Here is a 21,646-nt window from a genome sequence, read left to right as displayed (position 1 = left end):
GTGACTCCCTTGTTTGCTCCACACTGCCCTCCAACCCCACCACACCCGGCACCTTCCCCTGCAACCGCAGAAAATGCTACACTTATCCCCACACGTCCTCCCTCACCCCCATCCCAGGCCCCAAGATGACATTCCACATTAAGCAGAGGTTCACCTGCACATCTGCCAACGTGGTATACTGCATCCACTGTACCCGGTGCGGCTTCCTCTACATTGGGGAAACCAAGCGGAGGCTTGGGGACCGCTTTGCAGAACACCTCCGCTCAGCTCGCAACAAACAACTGCACCTCCCAGTCGCATACCATTTCCACTCCCCCTCCCATTCTCTAGATGACATGTCCATCATTGGCCTCCTGCGCTGCCACAGTGATGCCACCCGAAGGTTGCAGGAACAGCAACTCATATTCCGCCTGGGAACCCTGCAGCCTAATGGTATCAATGTGGACTTCACCAGTTTCAAAATCTCCCCTTCCCCTACTGCATCCCTAAACCAGCCCAGTTCGTCCCCTCCCCCCACTGCACCACACAACCAGCCCAGCTCTTCCCCTCCACCCACTGCATCCCAAAACCAGTCCAACCTGTCTCTGCCTCCCTAACCTGTTCTTCCTCTCACCCATCCCTTCGTCCCACCCCAAGCCGCACCCCCAGCTACCTACTAACCTCATCCCACCTCCTTGACCTGTCCGTCTTCCCTGGACTGACCTATCCCCTCCCTACCTCCCCACCTACACTCTCTCCACCTATCTTCTTTACTCTCCATCTTCGGTCCGCCTCCCCCTCTCTCCCTATTTATTCCAGTTCCCTCTCCCCATCCCCCTTTTCTGATGAAGGGTCTAGGCCCGAAACGTCAGCTTTTGTGCTCCTGAGATGCTGCTTGGCCTGCTGTGTTCATCCAGCCTCACATTTTATTAACCAGGTTATAGTCCGACAGGTTTATTTGAAAACACAACCTTTCCAAGCCTCTATACTGACTTGACACCTGAAGCAAGACGGAGGTCCCAAAAACTTGGGCTTTCAAATGAACCTATTGGACTGTAGTTGTGTGATTTCCAACCTTGCGCACAGGTCCCAAGCCCCACCCTTTCATCTAGGTCCCCGCCCCTTCGCTCAGACACCGCCCCAAAACCTGGACCCCACCCAGTCACTGGCCCCACCCCTTCACCCCAAACCCCGCCTCGGCGGTCTCCACTCCCTCATCCAACCCGTTCCCACCACACTGCACGCGGTGTAAGACCACGCCCTCTCCACTCTGACCACGCCCTATTCACATCAGGCCACGCCCTCTTACCGCAGACTCCCAATTGGAGCAGGCTCACAAACACAACGTTCCCAGGTCCCCGCCCTCTGGCCACGCCCTGCACCTGGCGGAGCGCGTCGTGTCTAAACGGACGCCCAATCGGGGACACGGCTATCGCCAGCACGCTCCCTTCGCTCGGCCGACGATGCACACAGACACCCAATCGGAGCAGGTTTTCCCTCACCCTCCAAATCTGGCCATCCTCCGTCCCCCAAAGCCGCTAACCACGCCCCGCCGTCGACAGACCACGCCCCTCCACACAGACACCCAATCGGAGCAGTCTCACTAACCCCCACCACTTCCAATCTCCGCCCCTCCCCCGCCCTCAGTTTCTAACCGCCGGGCACGCCCCGCCGTCGACAGACCACGCCCCTCCACACAGACACCCAATCGGAGCAGTCTCACTAACCCCCACCACTTCCAATCTCCGCCCCTCCCCCGCCCTCAGTTTCTAACCGCCGGGCACGCCCCGCCGTCGACAGACCACGCCCCTCCACACAGACACCCAATCGGAGCAGTCTCACTAACCCCCACCACTTCCAATCTCCGCCCCTCCCCCGCCCTCAGTTTCTAACCGCCGGGGCAGTTCATGGCGAGAGCGACGGAACATGTTGGAGAAGTCGCGGATGCATTTGAAAGTTTTCTGATCTGTCACCGCGGGCGTCGCCAGAGCTTTCGATGTCTCCCGCTTCTGTGGATGCGTAAAGACTGAAAGAACCGCCACTCAGTCTCTCCAGCCCCTTTCGGTGGTCGGTTAAGTCGATGTGAAGACGGCTCGATGCGGTGAGGGAAGATGGCAGCGCTGCGAGTGAAGGCGCCGGGCTGCTCCCCGGCCGAGGCCGCCTTACGGTTACCGTTGTCGAAGGACGGAGAGCCGCAGCAACAGCCGGCAGCCGGTGTGGATTTACCGCCGCCTCCACCCCCCCCTCCTCCACCCCCCCTTCCTCATGCAGTCCGGGATTATCAACTGGAGGAGCTGGAAACCGTCGCCACCGTCGGTAGGTTCAGAGCCACTCTACCTTGGAGTGGGGGGTGGAAACGGAGGCGTTCGCACCGAGACCCCACTCCCCATTTTTCACTCTGATCTCTCGATCGGTCTCTCCTTTTGCAAGGAACAGTTGTTTGCAAAATGCTATTTATGGTGCATTAGTGAAGTTGCATGAATGCATTGCCCCTTCCCTGACGCTCTCCCACTTGTGTTCCCGGTGGAACATCTCAGTCAACACATTGCATGTTTTTGCAGCCTTGCTCACCAGGGAATGCACTTCATGTTTTAGGTGGGCAGCTTGTCTCCCCAAAATATTCACTCAGCTAGTTAATTTAATGGTGGTCCATTCCTCTTGCACTGATGTTTTGCACTACTAAACAGGTCTTGCTTTCTAATTCTGGTGAAGAAGATTTGCGAACGAAAGGCACGGTTTGGGAATGACACATCAGTGTGGACTTAATTTGTAATTTATGCTTGGAGTTGATTGAGTTACGTTTCGCACCATCCCTCCTGCAGTCCTTAGTTTGGCTGCATTTATTTGGTGGATGTATTAGTGATGATGCTTTGTTAGATGCGAATTCAATGAAATCGAAATAGGAAACACAATTTTCTTTATTGGAATAGTTGGTTTCTGTTTCTTTTTCTAGGCTACGTTTCGGTTTGGGTTTAAGTGCTCCAATGCGTTCTGGTAGTGTTTAGTGCGTTTGGGGTGAAGAGTTTTTCTTAGAAAAGACTAATTTGTGTAAGATGCTCAAACGTTTTGTCGTCACCTTTCAAAACTTGCGATCGGGTCAGGGTTGTGCAGCGTGATTTAAGTCTCACTTGTCTGGCATCAGTGGGTAACAGTGAAATCTGAATTAAGGTTGCCGAACACAAAGTGTACTGTCTAGTGCATTTTCACAGTGTGGGCTACAGGTCTTGGAAGGGCTTTCTACACGGTGATTTTCCATGTTTATGGTTGTGAATTATAAAACTGCGCTGGTGTATTGGAAGCAAAACTGATGTTATTACTGGGAAACGTCTAACAAATGAGAGCATCCTTCAAAACTCAATTGTCTCTTACCAGATGTGTTGTGTTTATTTTGCTTTTTACACGCAAGTAAAAAGAATGCATATTAGTTAAAAAGAAATAAATCTAGTTCAAGCATGATCTTTCCTACGTTGCACTGTTAACAACATGCAAAGGAAATCTAGTGGTGGCGATAAGGCTTTCATTTGTGTATTAGAGACCATTAACTGAGTGAAATGTGAAGAGAAATTGTCAGTAATGTCAAAAAAGTCACTGCTGAACATGAGAATAATAAAGGTTGAAGTTGGATGAGGACAGGATTATCTGAATTTGTTCCTCTGTTTAATAGTTTGCTCCCCTCCTATCTGGATTCTGTTAGAAGTTTGTCATTTTGGATCAGCACTTGGCTTTAGTACATGAATTTTAGGCCAGAATCTTTGAGAAGGGGTGTATTCTCGAGTCCAGACTGACGACGCTAATTTCAAGAGCCGATGCAGTTAGAAGTGAGTCACTTGACTTGACTAATTTTACATTTCCAGCATCCAGTATGGTTGTAGTTTATTTTGGAAATTGTATTAAATGCTTCCGATATGCTTCTGAATATTGTAAATTTTGTCGCAAAATATTGGGTTCGGTCAACATAACATGGTGCCTGACATAAATGATGCAGCCCTTTCAATTGATGTCAAAGTTTTAACCATATATATTAATGGTGAACTTTGAGACTTGTATAGATGCATTGTAAATATTGGAAGTTGTATATTTTGACATTTATTTATAACTTTTTCAACCCAGTAGTTTATCAGGGACTCTCAGTTCTCGTTTTGATATTTGATACAACAACAGAAATTGTTACGATTTAGCTTGGTTTATGCAGTGACATGTAACAGTTTATAAAGTAAAATTATTTTAGTTACAGGCAGTTGAAACAGATTAAAAATTTCTGTGCGCTTATTGTCATAAGAAATAGTCCTCCAACAATAATTTGAAAGTGCTATCTAAGTACAATAATAAAATGCTCCAAGGCATTTTTTAGGAGCATTATACAGTATAATTCAACACTAAGGAGATTTTGGAGCAAAACCTTGCTGAAAGATAAAGTTTTAATGTTTGGTTTAAAGAAGCAGAGTTTCAGAGAGACTATTGCACAGCTTTAAACAAAGGCTGCTAAAAGCACAATTATCAATTGTGAAGACATTAAAATTAGAGATGGCCAAGAGTAGTCCCCTTCTATTTTTTTATGTGATTGTGAGGTTTCTTAGAGAAAAATAGCAAATATTTTGGCATAGTGCATGCAAATATCTAGTTGATGGGTTAACTGAAGAAGGGTCTAGTCCCGAGATAACAAAGTGTGGAGCTGGATGAACACAGCAGGCCAAGCAGCATCCTAGGAGCACAAAAGCTGACGTTTCAAGGAGGTTTAGGCCCGAAATGTCAGCTTTTGTGCTCCTCTGATGCTGCTTGGCCTGCTGTGTTCATCCACCTCCACACTGTTATCTCGGATTTTCCAGCATCTGCAGTTCCCATTATCTCTAGTCCCGAAACGTCAGCATTCCTGCTGCTTGGTCTGCTGTGTTCATCCACCTCTACACCTTGTTATCTCTAGTTGATGGGTCATGTGTTTTAGTGTACAATAATTTGTTCTATGCGTTAAAGTTTAACTGCATAAAATAAGTGCCAACTGAATCTTGTGGTATCTGTTGCCTTTCAAAGGTTGAAATTATTTCGCTTTAAGCGGTTAACAGCTGGAAAGGTAGTGTTACAAATTACAAGTCGGCTTGCTGAGCTGGAAATGCCTGTTTAATTCAATTACCTCATGTTAATACTGGATATTACAGTATGAATTGTGAGTGGATTGTTTCACATGACAAGCTCTATGTACTAAAGCATAGTTTGCTCATAATTGTGGAATCTGTTGTTATATTCTCTTTCTGAGTGCCCAGAATTTCAATGTTTCTGCTTAAAACAAAAGTAATTTACCAGATTGAAATACAAATTTGATAATCTTGACCAGGATTAAAATAACAGCCAACTGCATGTCATTTTAAAGGGAACAAAGTACATTTAATCTATCTGGGGACTGTGTGCTGCATGGCCATGCAACTTAGAAAAAACATTGACCAGGCAATCAGAATTAGAAAAGCGCAGACATCTTGGTGCAGATTGCCCAAATAAGGCTGGGTGAAGACTTGGAGAAATTAATTTAGAAGGATGAGGATTTTAAGGAAGAGATGTTATTTGACTCCAAATTGGTAAGCAAGGTAGTGGTAATGGGTGAATTGGACTTAGTGTGACATTGAACATGGACAGTAGAGTATTGAATGACCTTGGGCTTACAAATTGCAGAATACAGAAGAGGCATTGGAATTGAAAATGTGAGAGTCAGCTTAAGTTTTGTGGGATCTAGATGATGTTAGTGTGGAAATATTTTGTTTCTCATTCCTATTTTCCATCAAGATGATGGTCAGCTTTCCCCTTAAACTCCTGAAACTTTTATGCTGATTATGCTTCCAAGATTTTGACTCACTGGCAATGAAGTCAGGATCACGTGTGTTTTGGAAGTGGTAAAAGTCACTTGGTTACTTATTGAGAATAAATATATCAGCTGCCTATAAATTACTGTTTCTAACAATCATAACTATAATCACCTTAATTTTAGTGTTCAGGAAAGTGTTTCTGTGTTAGTACAATTCCATTTGTATTGCAGAAAAATTGAGATGGTTTCAATAAATAGAAAATCCTTTTTTTAAATAATTATTCATTTTATACTTGTTTTTCTCCTCATTTCAGCTAACAGCCCTGGGCATTGCAAGACAGTACAAAGTTGCATTACATTCAACTGGAAATACTTATCAGGATATTCAGAAACATTCAGATATTGGCAGTAATTAATGATTACATGTGATTCACAACTTGGCTTTGGAACATAAACGCATAGAAATACAAACAAGAATCAACCAGAGATCCCATTGAGCCTACTCTTTCATTCAGTGCATCATTCTTGAAGGACTTTATTTCCTTGGGTTTCTACCCCCATATTACTTGATTCCTTTAGTGCTTAATGATTTGTTGATCTTAATCTTGAATATACAGTCTCAGCATCTGTGGGTTTGGGTTAGAGATTCACCACAAATGACCTCTGTGTGGTCGCTTGCATGCAACAGCTTAATGGAGCTAGCCTATTCAGGAACTCTTAACTGTGCAGCCAAACAGCAACTTTAGAGGAACGTCTTTGTGCACCTTCTACATTGTCATGTCCTTTAAAGATTTTATGCATTTTGATAAGATTACTTCTGGAAGCCCTTTTTCTGACTCATCTCACCAGACAGTACCATCATCCCAGGAAACAATTTAGTGAATCCTTTTGCATTCGCTGACAAAATATATTCTTCCTTTAAATAAGGAGACCAATTATTGTACTCCAGATGTGCACTCAGTATTTTCCCTGCCTCGAATGCCCCCAGCCCTTTTGTAATATGCCATTTGTTCCTTGAGTGTAACAAGCCATTTACCTTGCTGGTTTCATAATAAACTGCATATGGTAAAAGTAGTAGTGAATATTTTATAAATCTTTAAAAACCTGACAAATTTGTAGTTTCCTTTTGGGTGTTTAAAACATTGTTCGATATGTCAACAGTTGAGTGCTGTTGAAGGTGACTTGCAGTTCTAGTTGAGTTTTTAGTTTGTATTAGGACTGGAACTTTTTCAGAGGCATTTTGAAATTGCATAGAGTTGCATGGCCCTTGTATTTTAGTTCAGAAATCTATAAATTTAAAAAAAATGTTTTACTGGGATGGAAATTAGAAATCTGCTTGACTTTGCTCTGAGAACACATCTGTTGTGGTATCACAAACTTCGAGGCCTCATTAACATGCAGCAGACCTGCCCTTATTTTCCAGCTTATATTCCTTTTCACCACTTGGGGAATTTGCTGTGGCATCTATCACTGTGCTCATATCTGGGTGGCTAACAGGGTGGTGCTTTGATATTCAGATTTTTTTTGTGTTGAAACTGGTCAGTCCCTGTTCTTGCTTTCGTCACTGAACAAAACGGCTACCAGGTACAGTTCTCGGCACCCAGAGCAACTTTACTATCTGAGCAATGTGGCTGGGCAGGGAAGGCTTTTGAATAATCACACTGTAGTTTATCGTTAGCTCACCAAGCTAACGAACAACTGCATCCAAAACTCAAACTACAAATTTGCATGAAGACCTTAGCATAATCTTTCTGTATTGGAGTGACCTACTTTTGTTACACACTGTGCGATGAAGATAATAGATGCAGTTGTGGTTTTGGATATTGCTTCATGTTCAGAAACAATCAAACTTTTTTGAGTTATGCGTTGAACATTAGTTAGGATTCACAAGGATTATTGTTATCAGTGATTTTTACCGCTGTAACAGCATTATTCACATTTCAGACGGGTATATTCATTTCAATGTAATTAACTTAGAGACTTCTTAAAACTAAAAATTCTGACTCCTGTTTGAAAGAAGGTTTGTTACCCATTTCTGATTATGTAAAACCAATTCTTCTTGGCTCCAACGGGCCCTTGGATGTATATGTCACGGTTGTCATGCATGCTGTGATACTGACACACTTTGGATTCAACTTCAACCGTTATATCAGTTTTAGAGGAGTGTAGCATTTAAAAGTTCATCTGTCACAACTACCATGTGCCAAAAGTAATACAACAGTAGCATTTAAAATGACATTACAACAACAATTTCTTTATTGGCCATTCAAACATTAGTCTGACATACCCACAACTCAGGTTTGAAAAGAATGAAAACAAAGTCAAAGTTTGAGCTAGTGAAAAAGTTTTTATACAGTGGAATGTTGATGGATTCGAATGCAAGATATCAAATGTGAAAATATTTCTAAAAGCATCAGTGATCATAGCTGGAACAAAAACAAAGTTGCTGGAAAAGCACAGCAAGTCTGGCAGCATCTGAACGAAAGAACAGGAAACGTTTTGGGTCTAGATGCTGTCAGACTTACATAGAACATTACAGCACAGTACAGGCCCTTCGGCCCTCAATGTTGTGCCGACTTGCTGAGCTTTTACAGCATCTGCAGTTCTTTCAGTTTTTATTTGGTGATCATAGCTGGTTTATTAACAAAGTGGATGCAATAAGGACTGATTATAATGTGTGATGAAACTAATTCAAAATTAAGGTTCATTATCATCAGTTCAATGCTTTGGAAGTATAAATATGCTGTTATTTCATATTGAATTTGTGAATTTAAGGTGTACTAACATTCAATAGTTCTGTTACTGTTCTTATTGTTTTATGTTTTATGTTTCATTGAACTTTGCATCTAGCAGAGATGTGTTTCATGTGCTTTTCAGATGGCATAATCTAGTTACTGTAAATAAAGATAATTGTGAATCTTGTTTAGTTCCTTATGGAAATTTGCAGATAACCTGCAGAAAATTCTCAAGCATTTTGTTAACACACAGATTTCTCTGGGTGAATTGAAACTTTGATTCCAATATGAAATGAGCCCTGTTATAGGCGCGCAGCTGTATATCTATTAGACTTCATGAAAATATGCATCTATTTTTTAAATGTTTCAGTTTTCTTCAATATTCAGTATTCCTGTGTAATGCCTGTCCAAACTGTTTCTTACCTTTTGATAGTTGTTCTTTGAGTCACTAACTTGTTCAAATGTTTATAAAACTGATGGGTCAGCAAGTTTTGGTTGCGGATCTGACTGTGAAGGGATTGGATGTCACATCCTGCCATTCTGTCCCCCTGTTAATCCAGTCATGAACATTTGTCACTGATTTTAGAATGTTTAGCATTTTTGGTATTGTGACTGAATACAGTAGATAGATCATGGGCTGGATCACAGTACAAGGCTTTAATCTTTGTGTTATTAAAAGAACGTAAGTAGGGATTTAGGCTGAGGATTGTAGAACCAAGAAATACAAATTAAAAAATAAGGGAGGTGGCACTTCAGTCTGAGACAAGGAACATATTTTCTTTTCTAATGAATCTCTGGAACTCTGTACCACAGAGGGCTGTGGAGCCCAAGTCTTTGAGTATGCTAAAGGTAAAGCTTAATGAATTTCTGATTACAAGTGGTATGGAGGTGTGAGATATTGTTTTATGAATCTCTTTGCTAACTCACTTGCAACGCTTTGTTTACTCTACCGCATTTCCATTCATTCATAACTTTTGACTAACTCCCCCACAAGTGCTATGCCACATTTCCATTCACTCATTCATAAAACCGCATTTTTGTAGTACACTTTTAGAAGATAAACTAAACATCCCTTCCAATGCATTGCTGTTCCTTTCACCTTTCAATTAATACTGTAACCTACTCAGAATAATGCCATTTCCACCATCGTGTCTCCTTAACTCACTCAAAGTTATGGAAAGATTATAATATTAATTGGCTTGTAGTGACTGTCAGACAGCGCTTGAATAGATTGCAGGACATCAAACAGTTTCCTCCACTAACATGTCCCTACAGTCTACTTCTCTTTATCACTTTGAAATTTCTTTATACACTACCTACTTCTATATCACAGTTCTATCTATTTCTAACTTTCATTTAAGACTGTCATCTTGTACTAACATATGGATTTATAATTTTCAAATCACGTTGAAAAGGGCTGCTACCCCCTTTACGAAACTTAGTATCAAAACAATGCTTCCATGAAACTGCATGAATAAATGTGTACGAACTGTGAAAACTGGCAGTTGTAAATGAAATCTCAAGACTCAGCTGCAGGATGTCATCTTAACATCTTCAGTAGTTTTATTTAGTACAGGTATAATTTCTCACTTATTTCCATCACATAGGCCTAGTGTTTTTATTAACTTTACTAACTTTAAAGAGAAAAGGGCTTGCACTTTTTAGGTATGCAAACTCAGATCGGACAGACATTCTAATCCTATCAGGAATAACAGCCAGCATTTAGCAAGTGCGGAAACCATCTCCTGCTTCCCCAGAACAGAGGTTGCACAAAATTGGTATCACATATTTGTATCTATTGTACACAAAGTGTTAAAATTTTAATGTATGTAAAAACTGTACAAGTAAGGTTGCTGTAAAATTGTACTTTGGAATCCATCACTGCTTCAAACTGTGCCACTGCGGATGCTCAATAAAGAGGTCGTTTTTGCTGCTACCAATCTCAGCCATTATTGAACACAATCCCACATAACGTTACAGAGATCAGATGAGTAAATGGCATGAAAGTGCTCAATCAACTATGACTCTATTGGATGGTGGAACTGGCATAATGGGCTGAATAGTCTATTCCTGTGCAAGGAGTACTGTTGCTACATCCAAAAATTATACACTTGAATGGATTGTGACAGTGGGAATGTATGACCAGTGAATAAGACAAGGACAAAATTACGGTATCACTGCTTATTCATGAAGAGTTGCTGAAGTTTGCTAATAATTTCATGAGAGTTTGGCAGGCAGTGAAAATTTTTGCAAGACTTGCTCATAATTTTTTTTTGTTGGATATTGTCTTTTTTGTTTTACAGCTATGTTCACAGTTAACATACAAATATTTGTGCTGCTGCTGTTAGAAATTTGCTTAGTGAGAGTGCCAGGATCCCCCCTCTAGATTATTTCATGACTTAGAGTCATAGAGTCCGACAGCACAGAAACAGACTCTTCTGTCCAACCAATCTGTACTGAATATAATCCCAAACTCAACTTGTCCCGTTGCCTGGTTCTGGCCCATGTCCCGCCAAGCCTTTCCGGTTCACATATCAACGCACTTGTCTTTGACCCACTTTCACCACTTCCTCAAGAAGCTCATTCCACTAGTGAACTGCCTTCTGTTTTTAAAAAAAAATTGCGCCTCATGTCTTTTTTGAAAATTGCTCTCCTCTCACCTTAAAAATGTGCTCCCTAGTCTTGAAATCCCCCATCCTAGGGAATGACAACTACTGTTAACTCTATCTATACCTCTCATTGATTTATAAACATTTATCAGGTTGTCTCTTGACCTTCCAAGCTCCAATTTAAAAAAAATCTCGGCGTATCCAGCCTTTCTTTGTAACTCGGACCTTCTATACCCGGCAACATCCTGGTAAATCTCTTCTGAACCCTGTCCAGGTTGATAATACCCTTTCTATCACTGGGTGACCAGAGTATTCCAGAAGAGGCCTCATCACTGTACTGTATAACGTCATTATGACTTCCCAACTCCTATAATCAAAGGACTGAACAATGAATAACATTTCTGGAACTAACCCAAATTTTGTGTTCTGTTCCATAGCTTGCACTGGCACAATTTGATCTTTTAACCTTTTAAAGTTACTAGTTCAGTCCTATAAACACATCATAACAGACATTTTCTCATAACCCTCAATGTAGTCAGTGAGCTGGAACCAGTCTACAGTTACAACTGCATATTCCTGCTCTCTCTCTCTCTCTCTCTCTCTCTCTCCCTCTGCCTCTGTGTCTCTCCCTCTGCCTCTGTGTCTCTCTCAATCATCCAATTTGGTTGGAAAACTTAACTACTAAACAGCAACTGTTCCAGTATAGTAACATAACTTGGCCAAGGCAAAGTCGGTCAAACAGATTGTCTCTCGTGTGATTCTACCAGCAGAGAGAGAATATTCTGGTAAAGAGAGAGGGAGATGACAGCTTCCAAAACTGAAAACTAAACTGCAATAATAAAATGTGAGGCTGGATGAACACAGCAGGCCAAGCAGCATCTCAGGAGCACAAAAGCTGACGTTTCGGGCCTAGACCCTTCATCAGAGAAGGGGATGGGGTGAGGGTTCTGGAATAAATAGGGAGAGAGGGGGAGGCGGACCGAAGATGGAGAGAAAAGAAGATAGGTGGGGAGGTAGGGAGGGGATAGGTCAGTCCAGGGAAGACGGACAGTTCAAGGAGGTGGGATGAGGTTAGTAGGTAGGAGATGGAGGTGCGGCTTGGGGTGGGAGGAAGGGATGGGTGGGAAGAAGAACAGGTTAGGGAGGCAGAGACAGGTTGGACTGGTTTGGGGATGCAGTGGGTGGAGGGGAAGAGCTGGGCTGGTTGTGTGGTGCAGTGGGGGGAGGGGACGAACTGGGCTGGTTTTGGGATGCGGTGGGGGAAGGGGAGATTTTGCGTAGGCAACCACATCCACTTTCTCTCCCGCAAATTGGTAACCTATGCTGCGGTCGGCCAATTCGATCACCTCATCCATTGCCATAATGAATAGCAACGGAGATAGCGGATCCCCTTGCCTCACCCCTCTACCAGCTCTTATCGTAGAGCTACATTGATACCATTAGGCTGCAGGGTTTCCAAGCGGAATATGAGTTGCTGTTCCTGCAACCTTCGGGTGGCGTCATTGTGGCACTGCAGGACACCCATGATGGACATGTCATCTAAAGAATGGGAGGGGTAGTGGAAATGGTTTGCGATTGGGAGGTGCAGTTGTTTGTTGCGAACCGAGCGAAGGTGTTCTGCAAAGCGGTCCCCAAGCCTCTGCTTGGTTTCCCCAATGTAGAGGAAGCCACACCGGGTACAGTGGATGCAGTATACCACATTGGCAGATGTGCAGGTGAACCTCTGCTTAATGTGGAATGTCATCTTGGGGTCTGGGATAGGAGTGAGGGAGGAGGTGTGGGGGCGAGTGTAGCATTTCCTGCGGTTGCAGGGGAAGGTGCCGGGTGTGGTGGGGTTGGAGGGCAGTGTGGAGCGAACAAGGGAGTCACGGAGAGAGTGGTCTCTCCGGAAAGCAGACAGGGGTGGGGATGGAAAAATGTCTTGGGTGGTGGGGTCGGATTGTAGATGGCGAAAGTGTCGGAGGATGATGCGTTGTATCAACTGAAACCCTGGTTCTGTGGGGGGTCTGACTTCAATTCATGTTGTTTTTATTGTTCAAACTTTAAGTTTTAAAAAAAAGGCCTCATAAGCTGTTTACTTTATTGGCTTTGATTAGACCTCTGTTTTAAAAATCCCTCTCCAAAAATCCACTAGGACAAAATACACCTCTTAAAACCATAGTATCATTACAGGTTCATTTTGCAGTTAGGAAGGCAAATGCAGTGTTGATGCTCATTTCAAGAGGGCTGGAATGCAAGACTGAGGCTGTACCAGGCTCCGGTCAGACCTCATTTGGAATATTGGGAGTAGTTTTGGACGAATTTCTAAAGGAGGATGTGCTGGCATTGATGGGGCTCCAGAGGAAATTTGCAAGAATCCTCCTGAGAATGTGGAGCGGTTGAGGCCTCTGAGTACAAACCCAATGGATATTAGAAGGAAGAGAGGGAATCTGATTAGTAATACTGAGAGGCCTGCATAAGAGTGGATGTGGAGAAGATGTTTCCACTAGGAAGAGAGACTAAGACCCGAACGCACAGCATCAGAGTGAAGGGATGACTCTAGAACTGAAATGAGGAGGAATTTTTTTCAGATGGAGCGTGGTGAATCTGTGGAACTCATTGCTGCAAAGGGCTGTGGAGGCTAAGTCAGTGTATTTAAAACAGAAATAGGTTCTTCACTAGTACGGTGATCAAGGTTTGGGGGTGGCTGGCATAAGGCAGGAAAGTGGGTTTGAGAAACCATTCAAATGGCAGGGCAGATTTGATGGGCCGAATAGCCGAATTCTGCTCTTATACTTTATGGCCTAAAACAAGTTAATGGATCTGTATTTAATTGCATGCCTAAAAGAGTGTAGCCATTATAGACCCTGCTGACAGTAGCCTAGCTTTTACCTTAAGAAGTCAAAACATATTGTATTGTGGAATTGTTCTGTGTACATTCCAATACACTGATTTTATATTACTGTTTCACACGGCTTTTTAAAAAATTTTCCTTATCTAAGGCAAATTTGATTGTCTTAACCCTTAACAGAAGGTGTTAATTTGGAAGATGTTGGTTAAAATTCTTCTAGGGCTTGAGGATAACATCTAGTTTTACAGTGCAGTATTGAAAACAATGGATGAGCTGTTTTAAAATTTGAACTATTGAAGTTGCCCATATTTTCTTAATATTTTCACTGGTTCCACTTCAGTTTGTTAAGCTAAAACATTTTTGCAAATGTTTTTAAAGACATTTAATAACGCATTTCCGAAATCTCTTACTAATCAGATTTTCCATTTACCGATAGAAGTGTAAAAACAAGATTATGCGTGCCTTGCTTTAGGTATGTAAACCAGTGGAGTTTAAATTTACAGAATCTACTGAAAGCGCCCAAGCATCGCTGTAGCATGGTTAAATGAAGACTGAAACTTGTGTTGCTGTACAACATGCTTTGGTCCTCATGTCAGAAATACTTCTGGCTATGTCTCTGCACTCAATCATGGAGATCTGCTCTTTACAAATTGGTCCTTGTCTGAAATCTATCTGAGGACATTCCAAGGTTCCCTATTATAAAAAAAAACTTATTGCTGAAAGGAAGCAAGAAGTTAAACTTTGTCTTGTGTTCCCATCGGGACTGGGACACAAACGGTCTTGTAAAAAGGGGACACCAGTTTATAAAGTATGAGAAGCAGGCGCTGACTAGTGAGGCCTTCATTGTTTTGAAGGTGCAGCAGAAACGGTTAACTTTTAATCTTGGTCCCAGCTTGGTTTTGTTGACGGGTCAGGTTGTTGTCATGAGAATGCACCAGTCTCTACAATCCCTTTTTTTTCAATGAAAAAAGCAATATATTCACAAATTCCTTTCTCCTACCAAAAAAAAGGACCTGTGTGTAAATACATGTAGTTTCTAGCAATGCAAATGCATCATACTGTATGCCTGAAGATGTTAAATTGGTTTCTGGAGTATTTCTTAGCACATTGTGGATTAATTAATGAATTATCTCCAATAACAGAATCACTTCTGATGATGGACATGCTTCTAGAACCGAGGAAGGGTCACCAGACCCGAAACGTTAACTCTGATTTTGTTTTTCTTCTCAGATGCTGCTAAGCCTGCTGAGCTTTTCTGTTTTTGTTCCTGATTTACAGCATTCACAGTCCTTTTGGATTTTATTTGGATCATGCTTGTTTAGGTGGAATCAGTGAGAGAGAGATTGGTAAATTCAAAAAGTTGGTAAGTGGAGTGTAATGTGGGAAAATGAGAAGGATTTTTTGGAAGGGAGAACAACAGAATATAATTTAGGCAGAGAAAAACTGTAGAAAACTAGTATATAAAAGGAATTGGGGATATTGGTGCACAAATGCAGAAAGCTGACACATGGGTGCATGGGTAACCAGAAAGTCTAATAGGGTGTTGGCCCTTATTTCAAGGAGTTAGAATATGAGTATGGAGTTTTTACTGAAACTGTACAAGGTACTGGTGAGACCACAACTGGAGTATAGTGAGCAGGTTTAGTTTCCTTTGCTTAAGGTAAGATGTTATTTCATTGGAGGCAGTTCAGAGATGGCTGACGAGGACAAATCCCAGTATGAAAGGATCTGTGGTTCCTGAAGATTCCTAGAGTCAATCAAAATGATTTAATATTTAAATGCATTTTTTTAATATATTACTGAGGTTACAGGACACATATGATGGTGCAACCTCTGGTTTGTCCAGTGACACTCTATATGGTACATAGTCTGTGTTAATTACCAGAACAGTGAAGTTTTAAATTTGAAGAACTAATAGATGGTTACTGCCAACAACCTGTGGGCTACAATTGACTAGAAACTGAACTGAGCCATCAGTAGAAAAACTAGGGCTATCAGAGCAGATCAGAGGCTGGGAATACTGCAGTGAGTAACTCATTTCCTGACTACCATCTGCAAGGCACAAGTCAGGAAACTGAAAAATATTTCTCACTTGCTTGGATATGTGCAGCTCCAACAACTCTCAAAAAGCTTGATGCCATCCAAAACAAAGTAGCCTGCTTGATCGGTACCACATCTACAAACCCATAAACCTTACTGTCTCGAAGGGTAAAGGCAGCAGGTACATGGGAACACCACTTGCAAGTTGCCCTCCAAGCTAGCCATCTTTCTAAAATGGAAACATATTGCCGCTCTTTCAAAGTTGCTCGGTTAAATCCCAGAGTTCCCCCGCTAACAGCATTGTGGGCTCATCTAATGAAATGGATTATACTGGTTCAAGAAGACCGTTCACCACCACCTACTCAAGGGCATCCAGGCAAACAAACTGACGAACTGCAGATGCTGGCAATTAGACTGAGATAGCATTTTATACGGCGTGTGAACAGGGTGCTGATTTGTTGGGTCATAAGGTTTAGGATGGGGGTGGGGGGAAGATTTTAGAAGGGGCCTAACGGGCAACTTTTTCATGCAGAGCGTGGTCTGTGTGTGCAGTGAGCTGCCAGAGGAAGTGGTGGAAGCTAGCACAATTCTAACATTTAAAAGGCTTCTGGATGGGTATATATATAGGAATGATTTAGAGGGATATTGGCCAAAACTGGCAAATAGGACTAGATTAATTGTAGGATATCTCATTGGTGGAGGTGAGTTGGACCAGAGGATGTGTTTCTGTGCTGTGCATCTCTATGACTCTAACTGACATGAAGATGCAGCAAGTACGTTTAACTGTCAGACTTAATTCTCAGATCAGGCAGATACATTCTTATTGGTCAGGGTGTTGCCATAGGATGCAGCAGAGTTTAGCTATCTCCCTGCCCTTTTTTGTTTGAAATAACTGCAATGTATGTACAAATGCTGTTGGCCTGGACAAAACAGGGTCTTGAGTATTTATGCATATACCATCTAGTGATTGTAAATGCATTACAGTGAAATGAAAATCATGCCACAGTCCAGACTATTTCATAAATGATTTCCAATCACAGAATCGTATGTTATGGTAGATGCACTTTTGAGGCAGGTTGAACACAAGCGTCATTCTGCCAACTGCAATGGTCAGTAGTTGTTGCTGTTTGGTATGATCCAGAATGGCGCACATGACCTACGAACCTGGCATTGGAACTTGTATGCCATATTACTTATTTGTGTAGGAGGCAAATTTAACTTTTGCCTTGATGGCAGCACCCTATTAGTGAAGAAAACCGCTTGTGGATTTACTGCATAGTAGCACTGTGAGACAGCAAGGTCTACCCATTGTTCAAATTTTTGTGAATCCTTCCCCTTCCAGGGCAATTGGAGGTTACTCCTCAGGGCCGAAAGTCATGGGCATCGCCCCTTTCGTGAGGTTTTGTGATGTAAAATGAATGATTTGATCAGGATATCTGTGATCATTGAGCTAGTTTTGATATGCCCAATCTCCATGCCAAGCATACATGGAGAGCAGATGGCTAGGGCCCCCCGAACGATGTCAGTAGTAAGATTAATTTTGCAGCACATCAACTGTAGGAATCCCAGTGTACATATTGCCGGAAGAATGAAGGCTTTGATAGATGGAAGTCGCATTAAGGGAGTTCTTTGATTATTCCCTTTCAGTGGTATATTTGAATGCAGGATCGAGTTAATTAAACTTCATAAAAAAATTCTTTGGCTGCAAGTTGAAATATAAACATGGTGTGTAATAAGTTAGTGGTCTTTCTATCAAAGGTGTACTTATTGTGGCAAACAAAGATATCAGCTAGAGCTGGAACTGAGACTAGAAGAGATCCCATGTCAGCATAATCTATTTGTGAATACGTGATGTCATTGAAACTGAACACAGCTACATGAGGTGCTAAGGTCATAAGTTTGAATCCAGATTGAAACATACATTCATATGGATTGCTGTGATACAGTGATGCGGTGCACATATCAGCGGCATGCTGTAAATAAACTGGCATTGTCAAAAGTGCACTTGGCTGTGTCATTGCTCTCATGTGCATGTCATGGATGGCCTTAAAGAATGTGAAGAAATCTTCATATTGAATATGGAAAACTCATTTAGAGCTGATTTCAACAGGTCTCAGCTTTTTGGCCAGTTTACTTTGTGCAGATCCAGTCTTAAATAAGACATAGCTGCAGTGTGTCTTAGCCTGTACGTGTGGAGACATAGTGAGCCAAGGGAACAAATCCTATCCTATATATACATCTCCAGGTACGTAGCTATGGAATATTTTATGTTGTGTGCTCGTTAATGTTTATTCTAGAACCACAATGCCACAACAACAGTACTTTAAAAGCATTTGTGTACTTTCTGTGGCTACGCAATATACTTAATTTAGAATTGAAAAGAAGTTGCAGTTTGGTTCCATTTCTTTGTAATATTCAATATTTTTGTCACAACATCTCATCTGGCTTTCAGTGTGTCTGTTCCCTCAATGGTTGCATTCCAGTGAATCTGAAGTGATACTTTCTCAACATTCTTCTTGCAACATGGAGCCCAAAACAAATTTCTCAAAGGCAATTGTAATCTCCCTTGAGAGTTAAGTAGATTCACCAGCACGTCGAAGCGCTTGTATTCATCCCATTTACCATAAAACACAGCATTCCATTAGCTTTTTTATTGCCTTGTTTAATGATACTGTTGATCATAAAGTCCACTGAACTTAAACCACAAAATGCTGTTATCTTTCCCGTCACCCAGCTTTACTTGAACAATAATTTACCTTCTTCAACTAAAGCATAATACCTTTTGTTTACTGACATTGAGTTCCATCTGCCACATTTTTGCTATTTAATTTAGTTCATTCATGGGGCACAGACGTTGCTGGCTCGGGGCCAGCGTTTATTCCCTGCTCCTAGTTACCCTTGAAAAGGTGGCAGTCAGTTACTTTCCTGAAGTGCTGCAGTCCATGTGCTGGAGGAAAACCCATAGTGCCATGACGGGCCGAATTCTAGTATTTTGACTTAGTCACATTGGAGTAATTATGATGTATTTCCAAGTTAGGATGGTGAATAGCTTGGAGGAGAACTTCCAGTTGGTGACATGGCTTGGCTGTCCTTGTCCTTCTGGATGGTGTGTTCTTGGGTTTGAAGGGTGGTGTCTAAGGATCTTTAGTATATATTTGCAGTACATTTTGTCGATTGTAGACATTGTTACATTTGAACATTGGTTGATGGAGTGAATGTTTAAGGTTGTAGTACAAATCACCTGGGCTGCTTTGTATTAAATGATGTCAAGCTTCTTGAGTGCTGTTGGAACTTCACTCATCCAGGCATGTGAGGGATATTCAGTCATACTCCTCACTTGAGTTTTATAGATAGCATAATCATACAGTTCGGAAATAGCTGTTCATCCCAACTTGTCCATGCTGACCATAAGTTCATAAGAAATAGGGGCAGAATTACACCATTTGGCCTGTTGAGTCTGCTCCGCTATTTGATCATGCTCAATATGCTTCTCATTCCCATTTTCCTGCCTTCTCCCCATAACCCTTCAATCCATTACCGATTGAAAATCTGTCTAACTCCCTCCTTAAATTTACTCAAATGTCCCAGCACCAACAGCACTTTGGGGTAACGAATTCCACAGATTCAAAACCCTTGGGGAGAAGTAGTTTCTCTTCATTTGTATATTAAATTTGCTACCCCTTAACCAAAGACTATGACCACTTGTCCTAGAATGCGCCACAAGAGGGATCCATGTCTATTTTGTTTGTTTCTTTTATCACCTTGAATACCTCGATCTGATCACCCCTCATTCTCCTAAATTCTAGAGAGTGTCGGTGAAAACTGTTCAATCGCTGGGATCAATCTAGTGAACCTTCTCTGAACTGCCTCCAGTGTCACATAATTCATCCTCAAATGAAGGAACGAAAACTGTGCACAGTACTACAGGTTTGGTCTCACCAATGCCTTATATAGTTGCAACAGTACTTCCTTTCATATTCTATTCCTTTAGCTATAAAAGCTAACTTTCGCTTTCTTTATCGTTTGTACCTGTATGCTAGCCTTCTGTTACTCATGAACAAGGAAACCCAGGACTTTCTGCACCGGAGCACCTCTAAGTTTGTATCCATTTGGATAGCAGGTTGCCTTCCCATTTTTCTAAGCAAAATGCATGACTTTTCAATTATCCACATTAAACTACATCTGCAACTCCCCTAATCTATCTATGTCCATTTGTATGGTTCTTATTTCCTCATTGCTATTTACTGACCCACCTGTTTTTGTGTCATCTGAAAACTTGGTTATAGAGCCTTCGGTCTCTGTGTCCAAGTCATTAATGTATATTATAAATAGTTGGGGTCGAAGGACCGAATCCTGTGGCATCCCACTTGTTACTTCTTGCAATCCAAGGGATAAAAAACATTTAGCCCAACACTGTTGTCTTCTGTCCATCAGCCAGTCACCTATCCAGGATAATAGATTAACCCCAATCCCATAAAATACAACCTTGTGATTTAACCTTTTGTGCAGCACCTTATCAGATGCTTTCCAGAAGTCCAGATAATATAATATCTACAGGATCCCCATTATCCATTTGGCTTGTTATCTCTTCGAAGAACTCTAGCAAATTAGTTAAATATGATTTGCCCGCCATAAAACCATGCTGACTTGGATAGCATTTTGACTTTCCAAATGTCCTGATATTGTTTCCATGATAATTGATTCTAACACTTGCTCAACATCAGATATTAAGCTAACTGGTCCATAATTTCCTACATATTGCATCCCTCCCTTTTTGAATAAGGTCATTACATTAGCATTTTTCCAATCCACTGGAACCTTTCCCACGTTCAAGGAGTTTGGGAATATTGTAACCAATGGATCCTCTATCTCTGCTGCTAATTCCTTTAGTACGCTAGGATGTAGGCCAGCAGACTCGGGAAACAGGTCTACTCTCATGTCTAATAGTTTGCCGAGCACCTTTTCCCTATCGATGTTGACTATTCTAAGCTTTACCCTTTCCATTGCCTCTGACTTACCTATTCCGGTAGGAATGGTACTATTGTCCTCCACTATGAAAACTGAGGGAAAGTATTGATTTAGCATTTTTGCCGTTTCATTGTTCTCCACCACTAAATCCCCTGTTTCATCTTCCAAAGGACCAACATTCACCTTAGAAACTCTCTTCCCTTTTGTATACCTGTAGAAACCTTTGCTATCCTTCTTGATATTTTGTGCTAGTTTTCTTTCATAGTTTATCTGAGCTCTTTTTTATTAAGGTTACCTAAACTGAACAAGTCACATTTTGCCTGCTTTTGGCCCATGTTCCTCTTCACCTTTTCCTATCCATGTACATGTCGCAGTGCATTTTAAATGTTGTTGTAATTGTATCTGCCTCTACCACTTATCCTGACAGCTCATTCCATATATGTATGACTGTGTTCAACGGTTACCCTTTAGGTCTCTTGTAAATCTTTCCCCTCTCACCTTCAGCCTGTGCCCTTTTGGACTCCCCTACCCTGGACAAAAGACCTCTGCTATGCATCGTATCACCTCAGCCTCCTGCGCGCCGGGTGGGGAGGCAGAGTCCAAACCTATCTTCATAATTCCCACCGTCTAGTCTTGGTAACAACCTTTTGGAAGTCTTTTTTTACACCATTTCCAGTTCATTAGTATCTTTCCG

The 21,646-nt window shown here is 41.8% G+C and overlaps 1 protein-coding gene across 1 annotated transcript in view; it reads left to right on the top strand.

Annotated features, from left to right (window-relative positions):
* Positions 1-1,854: 1,854 nt before the first annotated feature.
* Positions 1,855-21,646, top strand: part of prkx (protein kinase X-linked) — a 125,880-nt gene continuing 106,088 nt past the window's right edge. Inside the window, exon 1 of the mRNA XM_048533127.2 lies at positions 1,855-2,295. Within this exon, the coding sequence (XP_048389084.1) occupies positions 2,091-2,295 (205 nt within the window). The 5' untranslated portion in view covers positions 1,855-2,090. The remainder of the gene's footprint in view (positions 2,296-21,646) is intronic.

Source organism: Stegostoma tigrinum, chromosome 6 (assembly GCF_030684315.1).
Source record: "Stegostoma tigrinum isolate sSteTig4 chromosome 6, sSteTig4.hap1, whole genome shotgun sequence".
Classification (NCBI taxonomy): domain Eukaryota; kingdom Metazoa; phylum Chordata; class Chondrichthyes; order Orectolobiformes; family Stegostomatidae; genus Stegostoma; species Stegostoma tigrinum.
The sequence above is the reverse complement of the archived record's forward strand: the minus strand, read 5'-3'. Positions and strand labels throughout refer to the sequence as shown.